General features: G+C 35.8%; 1 protein-coding gene across 1 annotated transcript in view; it reads left to right on the top strand.

Annotated features, from left to right (window-relative positions):
* Window positions 1-610: 610 nt before the first annotated feature.
* LOC149795479 (T-complex protein 1 subunit eta-like) overlaps window positions 611-12,275 on the top strand; it is a 38,074-nt gene continuing 26,409 nt past the window's right edge. The window contains exons 1-2 of the mRNA XM_089965281.1: window positions 611-685; window positions 7,057-7,210. Of these exons, the coding sequence (XP_089821407.1) occupies window positions 680-685; window positions 7,057-7,210 (160 nt within the window). The 5' untranslated portion in view covers window positions 611-679. The remainder of the gene's footprint in view (window positions 686-7,056; window positions 7,211-12,275) is intronic.

Here is a 12,275-nt window from a genome sequence, read left to right as displayed (position 1 = left end):
ATCCGACAATGACCTATTGCAGAAAAATGAGAATAATTTTACACTGAAGATACAAAAAAAAACCTAATGATTTTTGTAGAAAATCTGTGAGATTTTGACTGCGGCAATCAGGTTGATTCATTATACAACTGGTGGCTTTTATAACGAACCAACACTGCCACAACCCCTCTTTTTTGCACTCATTTTTGACAGCAAAGAGCTAATTTGAATATCTTCCTTGGATAAGGCAGCTAAAAGAATCAGTATGTGCCTTATTCGTGAATAAAGTTCACTAGTAATGTGTTAAATTAGCATATTTTTCATCACCCCTCAACCATCTAGATTTTTAGATATGTACCTCTGTAGCAGACATACGTTGATACATAAGCCAAGGCGGCTGTTCATTTGCAGCCAAAGTTGCGCATTTGATCTCCCGTGCTAGTCTAACTGTGACAGGCAGTCACGAAACAAGCCATCCCTTTTCAAGCCTAACTCAAAGTAAATATAAACCACATAACAGATTTAGCTTCTGTGCGAATTTATAAATGCTGGGCTTATCATAATTAGGTTTATGCCTTCTGCTTTAAAAATTAGGGGAGGTGTCAAAATACGAAACTATCCAGTATGACCTTAACGTTATCGCTTATACTTACCTCCCTTTCGCATTCTTTTTTTTAGTTTTCCTCTACAAGGCTGAAGAATGATGGTAAGTGAATTGATATCAGCTTAATCCCTTTCCATCGCTCCTATTACGAAAGTTATAGTTGAAAAACTGACTTATTTCCGTGAAATAATATCTTAATTTCTTGACAGATGTATAATTTCCTGTGATTTTCTTTCGCGAGTCTTAATGTTGCGTCCTTTGGCATGTGTTGTATACATGTACTTTCAAGTTGCCATCGAGAACATTCTATAAGTGCGTGTGTTTGTATGTATACCGGTTTGAATTTTATTTGTCTCATGAAGAAAATCTATCACGGGTTACAGCACTCGTAGCTCACATGTATACACCAATCCCATACTTTCGACCGCTGGGACTTGTATAGTTTGATTACAGTTTACTTGCAAATTATATATTATAAATAATCATTCAGGGGAGGGCACTTTTCGCTTGACTATTTAATAATCGGCGCTGATTTTCAAGCGTAATGAACTTGGTATCGATATTAAGTCCAGGCAGTCCACTATGTATGCCACTACAGTTTAACATATCGGAACAACTCTGACCCTACATCCCAACATAAATGTGCAAATATCAAAAATGGTGTGGCAAGGGTCAGATGAAACTTGGACTACCAATAATGTAGTCCTGCATGTAAGACCGCGTCGCTGATATTTATGATTTGGGCATCAGGGTCTTACCGCTTAACTAATGGCATTGTGTAGCATGTTTTGATGTTGATTAACATCGTAATGAAAGTAAAATTTTCAGAAATATCACAACTGGCAACTAAAATGACGCTTTTCTACAAAGTAAAGTCATAATGTTTTAGTCAGACTTTACTTACTCTGATTTCTTTTCTCTAATAAATTCCAGTTCTCACAAAAGAAATGGACCTGTTTTCAAGCTTTGTTGGCCCACATTTCAATTGGCTGGAAAGTGATGAAAGCCACGAATGCCAAAATTGGGCTAAGTTGAAAATTATTTATTAACAAAATGAATAAAAATGTATTATGCCTATTGGAACTGTAAGCAAATGTTTGTTTCATTCAAGAAACAGATCATGCACATGAATCTACTTAAACATACTTTGGCATACCTTGGCTACCTCCGCATTTCATTAAATTCAAATGTATGCAGATGGAACATGAAAATGCATCCATTTGCTAGTGTGAGGTTTTGATTCCACCAGGATAAAAACAACACAGTAAGTATATTAATGACATATCATTTTTGTGGAAGAGTGTTGATATGGGCTTCCAAGTGTGTGATATATTCCTGAAACTTTGACTACTCGTTCCGATCTGCACTTTTCTACAAATTAATGGTATAATGTATTAGTGAGACTTTACTTATTTTTGATGTCTTTTTACTAATAAATTCAAATTCTCACACAACCAAAAGGACCTGTTTTCAAGTTTCAGTGACCTACATTTCATTTGGCTGGAAAGTGATGGAAACCAGGAATGCTGAAATCGGGTTAAGTTGAAGTATTATTCTTTAACAAAACGAATAAAATACATATTACATCTGTAGTGCCTATTGAACAGTAAATAACATTTTGTATGTTCAAGAAACGTATCCCCACATGAACCTACTTAAACATACCTCATCTACCATCACATTTCAGCAAATTCTAATGTATGTCAATGAAACATAAAAATGTCCCTTTGCTATTGTCAGATTTTGATTCCACCAAGATAAAGACAGCAAAGTAAGTATATTAATTACATATAAATTTGTGGAAGAATAGCAATGTAGGCTGCCAGGTGTGAGATATTCTTGAAGCTTTGACTACTCATTCTAATGTTAACCAACATCGGAACTTGCTACACAAGGCCATTATTTGGGTATTAAGATGCAGCACTAAAACATAAATAATGGGATACATCTTACATTGTAGGACTACTGTAGCATGTAGCACAGTATCGATCATCGTTGGTTTTGGATAGCTCTAGCATTAGAGCATTAATCTATGGTTAGGTCTCAAGTTTGAGTTGTGCATTTTTCCCCTGTTGCATTTGGCACTGCCCATAGAATCTGCAGCTACGACTAGTCCTACAATGTAAGACTTCAACCCTGATAATTATGTTTTGGGCTTTGAGGTCTTAATGAATATTGTTGTTGTTCTAGGGTTTAACGCCATGTTTCAGCACAAGATAGGCTATACATGGCGGCCAGTATAACTGGTGGAGGAAGAACCCTGGAAAACCCAGGGAAGAACGACTGACCCATGAGAAGCTACTGGCAGGCTTTCCCACGCTAGCGGAGTCTTGGACTCGAACCCATGCAGACAGAGGTGAGATGGCAGTGTTCTGTAACGGAGAGCACTTTAGACCACTTGGCCACTCGGGGCCCCTTCTTAATGAATAAATAATGGCTCTGTGTAGCATGCTTTGATGTTGACTAACTTTGTAACAAATAGTCCATTATTTTCAGGAATATCTCACAAACTTGGTGGCCCATAACAATGCTTTTCTGCAAATTAAAGTTGTAATGTTTTAGTCAAACATTACTAACACTGAAGTCTTTTCTAATAAATTGAAATTCGCACAAATGGACCTGTTTTCTTGGCCTACATTTCATTTGGCTTGAAAGCGATGGAAGCAGTGAATACCAAAAGCTGGTTGAAGTATACTTCTTTAATGAAATGAATAAAAATATATTAATAATGAAAGTGTTTATATAGCATCGTTTTGTTTCTTATCATCCTTTGAACTGGCTTTGGTATTGCCAGCTTCCAGCCAATATAGTTTATTGTTGGTTACCCAGCCATAAAGGTAATGAAAAAGCAGATCTCACTGCTAAAATGCCCTGCTCCCTCTACCATCTGATTTTAAAATATACACTAATATTGATTAAAAAAAGAAGAATGTAGGGCATCATAGAATGATGCAATGAATTTAGAAAAAACTATATACAGTGTGACCTGCTACAATATAGGAGCCATAGATCCCGACCGCATTAAAGATTGAACCATATTGTAAGCAAACCAGGTCAGTTGGCTGAAGAAAATGATGTATGTATCCCAACAAATTTGCAAGGGGGTGGGTGGGTAATAAATGCACGCGCAGAAATATTTGCTTCATTGGCACAGTTACCATATTAAATGAGAAATACACCTGTAGTGAAAACAGAAGGCATATGTAATATTTTATTTTATTCAGAGAACCACACATTGGTAAATATATGTGTATACTGTTTATATATACATGTCTGATGTATAGCATCAATAGAGTATCAACACTGTGCACTCAATCGCAAATCTTGTCACATACATTCAGCCCAGAATACAAGCAATTCCATTGAAAATACGCATGTACACACATTTAAAATCTTCAATAATTTTGTCACAGGTCATAATAATAATAACAATGAGGACTTTGTATAGTGCCTAATCTTTAGAAGCTCAACATTAGGTCATATACTATACTGAATTCCGTGGAAAAAATAACACAATCACGTAATGAAGTACATTTACTTTTCAGTACGTCCCAAGTCGGTAAAAGTTAGTCTGCCATTGGTAGCATTTCGTAAGCATTCATTTTTTTTCTGCAAAGAGCAACTTTCATGGCACAGTAAACATGTTCCAGTCATGTTGGAAGATGAAACAATCCATAGGATTACATTCCTTTTAATTAAGTTTGATACAGACTTCCTTTGAAGAAAGGTTATTTTATTTTTATTGAAGATTGTAGTCTGCTTTCTTTGATGAAGGGTGCATGCGTCATGGGGATGAGGTAGTCGTTGAAAGAATTAGAATTGATCACTCATGCATACTAATACCCAACTGAGTACATTTCTTGCAATGAACCATTCATATTTGAGACACTTCATGATACATGTTTCATTCTCCAACCTACATATGATTGTTACATCTTGCATATTAAATTTCTTGAAAGAAATCAACATCAATTCTGAAATATAACTTGATGCTATCACTGAGTATCTTTACGTAATGAATCTACTGTCCTTCATCCTAAGTGCCTTTTTTAATTTAATTATTCATTGATAAACTATTTACAGTCCTTTTGATAAAGAAGCTTCATCAATTATCATCTTATCTGATATTTTTTGCTTCTGATTGTTTGATTTTATTATCATTGGTTGATAATGAACATTTTGTCATAACCTCATTTCCACCACATTGTCATGTTTTGTTTTTACTTTTCCTGTTGATCTGATGCCCTCGTATTTCCACCATGTTGTTGTGCTTTTATCACTCTAAGATAGAGTGCCTTTTTGAGTATTGTATTTCCTTGTACTTTTTTGTGGCACTATACAGCCTAATGGTGCTGGTATGCTGTCAAATCCGCAATCAACCAACCAATTTACCCTGATCATACATCTTTGAACTTGTTTAAAAATATTGTCATCTGAGGAAAATTGATTTCCGAGGAGTAAAAAAACTCAGAATAATTGGCATTTAAAGGTAAGTGTGATCATATTTTCAGAACGACACCTGTAGCTAAAATAGTTCTGAATGCATGCATGACATAGCTGACATTTAGTCCTGGGTATAAGCATTTGTTGTATCATATATGCTTGCATGGTGCTGCAGTCAGGGATGGTCCTGGCTTTTAAAAAGCTGTCGCAAAAAAAATCGCCAACCTCAATATTTTGTCGCCAGTTTTCAAAAAGTGTCGCAAAAAAAAGTAGTGTACATTTTTCCAAGTGTTAATTTAGTCTATTAATGTAACAGGCAATGAAAATTACAAAAGATGGATTAGTTAATACTTTAATTACAAGAAGCATTAACAAAATGTTAAGAAGTGTTACATGAAGATCTGTCGCGATTTTAGGGCTGCCCACTTGTTGAATGCAGTTTCAAAGTCTAATTTTTCACATCTGTACATGCTGATTCTCATTAAATTCTCGAGAGATGAGATGCAGAGCTTATTTCTGATGTCAGTTTTTATGAAGTTCATCTTACTGAATCAACGTTCACAGTCTACAGTGCTGACAGGTGACACCAGTAGTCTCTCAGCAGCCCCCCCCCCCCCCCCCATGGCTAGCTTCACAAAGCTTGTAGCGAATTGCTTACTAAATCCCAAGAATGATTACTGAATGCTGTATAAATTTTCTCGACAAGAAAAATAGGATCTCCATTCCCACGAATGAAACTTACACGAGTCAACACCTGGCAATATTGGACCGTATATATAAGCATAAATTCACACCCAACTTAGGGATTCTTTCACTCCTGTATTTTGAGAAATAAATAATTATTATTAATTATGCAAAACTTTTTTTTTTTTTTTTTTTGCTATTTCTTGTTGCGGAGTTTAAGTCTCTGCAGCCGTAACACAGGACTGATGGCAAAAGGAAAAGATCAATGAGTAAAATGCTGCACTGGCGACAGATGTAATTGTGATTTAGATTGTTTCCATTTGCTTTGTATTTATACACAGTTGTCGGTACTTCAAAGCTTATCAGTTTTCTATGAAGGTTCAGCAAAACTATTGTATTGGTATATGTATAAAAAACAACAGAAGGATTAGCCATACAATTAATTGTATCTGTTCTATTCGCGTCTTCAAAAGTCGGTCAGTTGTAGGTATAGTGCGGTAGCATGATTGACTGTATCACAGCATACAGTGCTCAGCCCAGATGTCAGCATAAGCAGATTATGGTGTAACAATGCACTGTAAAGATGGGGTTGTCAATAAGAACAAAGGATCGTTTGTGTAACAGATTGATACCAATGCATTGCTTAGTCAAGTTTGTGGCTTCCTTTCGTTCTGCCTTTTAATTTATCCAGTCCAAATCCATGATTGTATGTACAAATTAAATAACCAAAAAGTATGTCACCCAAAAAATCGCCAGATGGGATATTTTTGTCGCCAGTAAGGAAAAAAAATCGCAATTTGCGACATTGGCGAAGTCCAGGACGATCCCTGTGCAGTTAATAAACTCCTCATCATACAGTCTCTCTGACTCTACAAAAAGAATCTAATCATATAAAAGCTAATATAGCAAAAATTGCAAATGTATACCAGATGGCAACAGGTGTTGTCCCTGGATCTTACAGACTGATGCATGATAAAAAATAAAATTTTATATGGAGAAACAATATTGTCAAAAGGCTTCAGAATATTCAGTTTGTCCCTTACCGAGAAGTATAGCAAGTTGTCTGAGAGAGAAATTATGGGGCTTGCTACTTGTGGGCACTACGTTGGGTACCATCAATTGCAGAAATCCAGGTTCGATTCTCACAAGGGGAGAAATTAAGGATTCTCTAACCTGTAGATTGATGAATTGTGCTGTGGGAGGAGATTAGTTATATAAAAATTCTATTTCATGGAATAGAGAATGCAGTTGATTAATTTATCATTGAGGAAATTATAATAAGCCATATCCTTTATTTCTTTTGGTTTTTGAAATGTATTGCATTGATATATTTCTGAAATTTGCAGCAACCGTCAATAATCCTGTTGAAGGAGGGAACAGACAGCTCCCAGGGCATTCCCCAAATAATTAGTAACATCAGTGCTTGCCAGGCCATTGCAGATGCAGTGCGCACCACTCTGGGCCCTCGAGGAATGGATAAACTTATTGTGGATGATAAAGGTATAGTGTCTTTTCAGTCAAGAACACCTATTCTTTCAACACATCTTATGGAAAATGAGTTTATGACATGTCTTATCCATACCTGCTGACCATTCTGTCAGGCATTAAGGGGGAGGGTTGAAACTTGAAGAATGTTCTGAAGTCTCAGGTGGAAGGTTGTTCCAAATTAGTGATAACTGAGAATAATTTACTACTCAAAGCGTTTAAAAGAAGATTGGAAATTTCATATTCGAGTGCAAGTAAATAAAACATTTTTTTACCAGACAGCATTTGATCTCCCCCCCCCCCCCCCAAGGCTGGTAGACTTGGCACAGTCATAAAGTCACTGTGGCCATACACACACATGGACATATTTGCATAATCACAAAGTTAATCTTAAACATCAATTTGACAGTGACATTGTCTACTCTACAACTGAGAATATAGAGGGGAAATTCACTCCATTTAATTAAAAAAAATGGTGGGTGCTATATAAATCAGGATTCAGCATACAGTTACACTGTAAAGCATCATAAAATTATGGGTCTTTTAATGTATGGTAATCTGTTGAACACACACTTTAACAGACTTAATTAAATTTGTTTTTTTATTTAAATTCCTTATAGGCTAATGAATGGTAGGAGTTTTTCTGTTGCGAACCCTCTATGATTATAGTCATCATCAATCTATGCTTTAGCCTACAAGCCTAGTCCTGGGGAATTTTGATGCTTTTGTTCAGAAACCCCATTCACATACTGCTGTTTAGACTGGAACTGTCAAGGCAGCTATAACCAGTGATATAATATTGATATGGCTAGTTACTTTCCATAGCACAGGAAACGGATCCTAGGAGACCCCTGTTGTAGGATTAACGGTTTTATATTTAAAGTTCCTTCTTTGTCTTGTTAGGAGATACTATGGGTGTTTTAATCTGATTGTAGTATTTCACTTAATGGTTATTAAGGCTGTCGGGTTATCATGAAATCTTTTAAACATTGAGTAGGGCTTTAAAGATTCCAACAAAATCTGAAACCTTGCTTGGAGATTATGTACGGCATTGTGATCATCAACAGTTTTTTAATGTTGAAGTTTTTCAGTAGTGCTTGATTGTAGGCTTAACTTTTAAGCCCTGGTAAACCTTGTAGTTTTCCCACTTGAAGTTATGGAAATTCATTTTGGCTACTGGAACATACATCCCTTTGAGGGACTCTTTTCACCGCTGGCAGTCAGCTGTTTGATATGTTACATTAGCGTTACACTGGTGGAAGTGTAAACATGGTGTTATGAATCCATGTTACTCTGCTAATTCTGATTAGGGTTTATGGATGACATCAATTTGTTTTTTTTAGAGTCTATTTGGTTTCTCACTGACCATTGTTGGAGTAAGTAAAACACAAAATTTGCATGATTTAGTTCATTGATAATATTTTGCTCACCGTAGTGTGACCATCAGCATGTGCAATTTTAAATTTCTCAAATCCACTGGACCTCTTCCAACTTAATTTGGTAGAGCATCCTCACATGAAGGGCAATTAGTATGCAAATGATGCCTATGGTTTCAGTCCTTGACAGTTCAAAATAAGACACAGTCATGCCTGAGGTTCATGGAAATTATTTTCAGCCATTGGATCCTCATTCCCTTTGAGGGACTTTGTATTATTTATTATTTTACTACTATCAGTCAGTTGTTTGATATATGTTGTCACATTAGCATTACACTGATGGAAGAGTGGATGAGAGCACTTGTTTGTTTCGAGAGTTGACCTGGTGTTGTCAGTGACTAGTGTCATAGTAAGTGAAACATACATAATTTACTTCATTTTGTTTATTATTATTGCTGGTTTTTGGCTAAAGTAGTATTATCCCACCCCCAGCAGTCTATTTTTGGGTATTTGCATCATCTTCTTAAGCTAACTGACTTGGTTGTTTATAGCATGGTTCTGTCTATAACATGCTCGGGTTCAATGGACCCCAACTACCGTGTTATAACGCGGTCACACTGTATTTGTGTTTAATGGCACAGCAGAGTCTGATGTGTTCCAAAGTAATGTTTGATTACAGAGTGAGGTTTTTTTTATGTTGTTTTTCAATTTTGTGCATAAAGTCATTCTTATCCTTTTTGGTGGAGACACTACATGAATGTACCTTTTTGTAGCTTAGATGATAGCATTTCTGGTGATATCTTCATATTGTCTGAGACACATTCAGCCATCTTCTATCCATGATATCAAATTCAAAGTCATATGCTGTGGCAACAAATTTTGTAGTGTACATTGTGAAATCTATGTTAAATCCTAATTAAATCATTTTTGTGAAAACCAGAATTCGTTATGCTGGAGTTTCACAAGAATGTCTGAGATGGTTTCAGTACTTGGCAGCTGAAAAGAAGAAATGGTGAAGTCTGGGATTCCTGGAAATTCTTTTCAGCGATCAGATCATCAGTCCTTTGTGGAACTCTTTTTGTTTCATTTTTTACCACTGGCAGTCAGCTGTTTGATATATGTTATCACATTAGCGTTACACTGGTGGAAGAGTAAACATAGTGTTATGAATCCATGCCCCTCTGCTCGTTCTGATCAGAGTTTGTGGATGACAGCACTTGTGTGTTTCCGAGAGTCGACCTGGTTTTGTCAGTAACTAGTGTCGTAGTAAGTGAAACATACAAAATTTACTTCATTTTGTTTATTGCTGTTTTTTGTGTGTGGCAAAAGCAGTCATTCGAGTACAGTTATGAAGGAAACTGCAGCTTGGACTGTTTGTGTAAACTCTGATACCTTTTTTTCTGTAAAAAATAAAATCATAGTCTACTTAACTGCCTTCTAGCTTTTGTCGAAAACCTCTTGATGTAGACATTATGATTTTGACAAAAATATGTGCTTTTCATTTTGGGCCGAAGTTTTCTGAAGTAATCCCTTCACCTTTTTTTGTTGTTTATTTTTGGCTTGGTTTGTTGACAAAGCATCATTGGTGCAGAGACAGGCTTCTTAAGATATTTGGCAAATTGTTGTGCAACTTAAAATTAAAAAAAATCTTTAGCATTGTCATCTGTACATTGTGACCGTGCTATAGCACCCCCATTTCAGCATTTAGGATATAACATGATCTTGGTAAGGCTCCCTAAAATGAGATGTGCAAGTATTTTTCAAGTACGTGAAAAATTATTTTCCTTCATAAAAGTACAAAATAAAACTTGTATGAAGTCTAATGTACGACGATCATGTCATAGCTTCCGAAATTTCATGTATGTGTATTTTTCTCATACCAGAAAATAAAAATAATAAATAATGTAAAAGTTTATCATTATGGGGAAGAGGTCATGTATAAATTTTAATACAAGACGATCGTGTAGTGGCTCTGGAATTTGTGCATACCTGTATTGTTCTCGCACCCTGAAAAAGTATTTAAAAAATAATGTGTAGAAAAAAATTATTTAAGATCACACTGGAGTTCTCTAAGGTCACAAATGTTTGCCCTTAATGGCAACAAAATACATTTATACCATATGGTTTAAAAAAAGATTGTAACAGTAGTGTTGGCTGTTTAAACATGTACAGTGTGTCCCCGCTATAACACGGTAGTTGGGAGCCATAAAACCTGACAGCGTTATATACCAAACCGTGTTATATGGAGCCAAGTCAGTTAGCTGAAGAAAATGTAAACACCCACCTACCCCCAGTGTGGGTAATAAATGCAGGCAGTAAAATACATGCTGTGTCGTCAGTTACCATCTTGAATTGATGCATGTTAAATGAGAAATACACCTGTAGTGAAAACAGAGAAGACATAATATAATAGTTTACTTTATTTAGAGAACCATGAATTGGTATATAAACGTGAATCCTGTTTATATATAAATGTCTAATGTATAGCATGAATGGAGTATCAACACCGTGTACTCACCTGCGAACCTCGTCATATACATTGAATCCACAATACAAGTGATTCCATCGAAAATATGCACACACAGCTTTAAAATATTCATTAATTTTGTAACAGGTCATATTGGTCTGAATTCAGTGGAAAAACATGGCACAATCACGTAACGAATGACGAAGCACATTTACTTTAAAGTACGTTCCAAGTCGGTAAAAGTTAGTTTGCGTTTTAAGCTGCCGTTAACTTTTTCCCTACAAAAAGGAAACTTTCACAGCACAGCTAACGTGTTCCAGTCATGTTGGAAAATGCAAAAATCCATCTAATTCCATCACTTTTATTTAAGTTTGGTACTGGCTTCCTTTCAAGAAAAGTTCTTTGCTGCTATTGAAAGATTGTAGTCGGCTTTCTTTGAAGGGTGCATGTGCTATTGAAGTCACCGCTAAAGGACAGCTTTGGAGAACCAAACGAATGCCCATTTCTTATTGTGGCGGCAACATGAAATAATTGTATTGCATGATTGAGACTGGTATTTTTTTCATTTGCTGAGTACATTTTCATAACAGTTGGTGCTTCAAAGGTAATCTGTTTCCTTTAAAATTTCAGCAAACTATTTTATCTGGGTACATTTTTAAAAAGGAATTAGCTGTTGTTTATACTATTCTAGTTGCTGTCCCTCAATGCCGACTGAATAAACCAATAAGTATAATTTTAAAAAAAAAATTTTAAATATATTTGTGGTAGCAGCGTGATGCTGCCTTCCATGCATGTATCTGAAAATTAACAAAGGGTCAATGGATGATAGAGACACAGGTGTTCTGATGACAGGATTTATTACAGAAAATGTGAGCGTTCTGAAAAATTTAATTCTAAGTGAAACGAAGAGGAATTTTACTTAACCATTCACATACAAATGTCAGTCTTTGTAAATGTATTAATTACTAGCGAGCGGCCGAAAATCCAGTGAAAGATTGATTAGGAGACAATGCCTCGTCCAGTTGATTTCCATTAACAGAAATGTCAACAACAAAAAAGTGGACATTTCACAGCATACAGAACTCATGCTAGATGTCGGGATAAGCGGATTATGATATAACAATGCACTGTTTAGATGGTTTGTCAGTATGGACAAAGAATTTGTTTATGTAACAATTGATAAATTTCAGTGCATTTTATAACCAGTTTGCGGCTTCCTTTCATGGGGCCTCTGAAT

The sequence above is a fragment of the Sinohyriopsis cumingii genome, chromosome 7, assembly GCF_028554795.1.
Source record: "Sinohyriopsis cumingii isolate HCF-2022 chromosome 7, ASM2855479v2, whole genome shotgun sequence".
Lineage (NCBI taxonomy): Eukaryota > Metazoa > Mollusca > Bivalvia > Unionida > Unionidae > Sinohyriopsis > Sinohyriopsis cumingii.
This window is presented reverse-complemented; position numbering and strand designations above follow the sequence as displayed.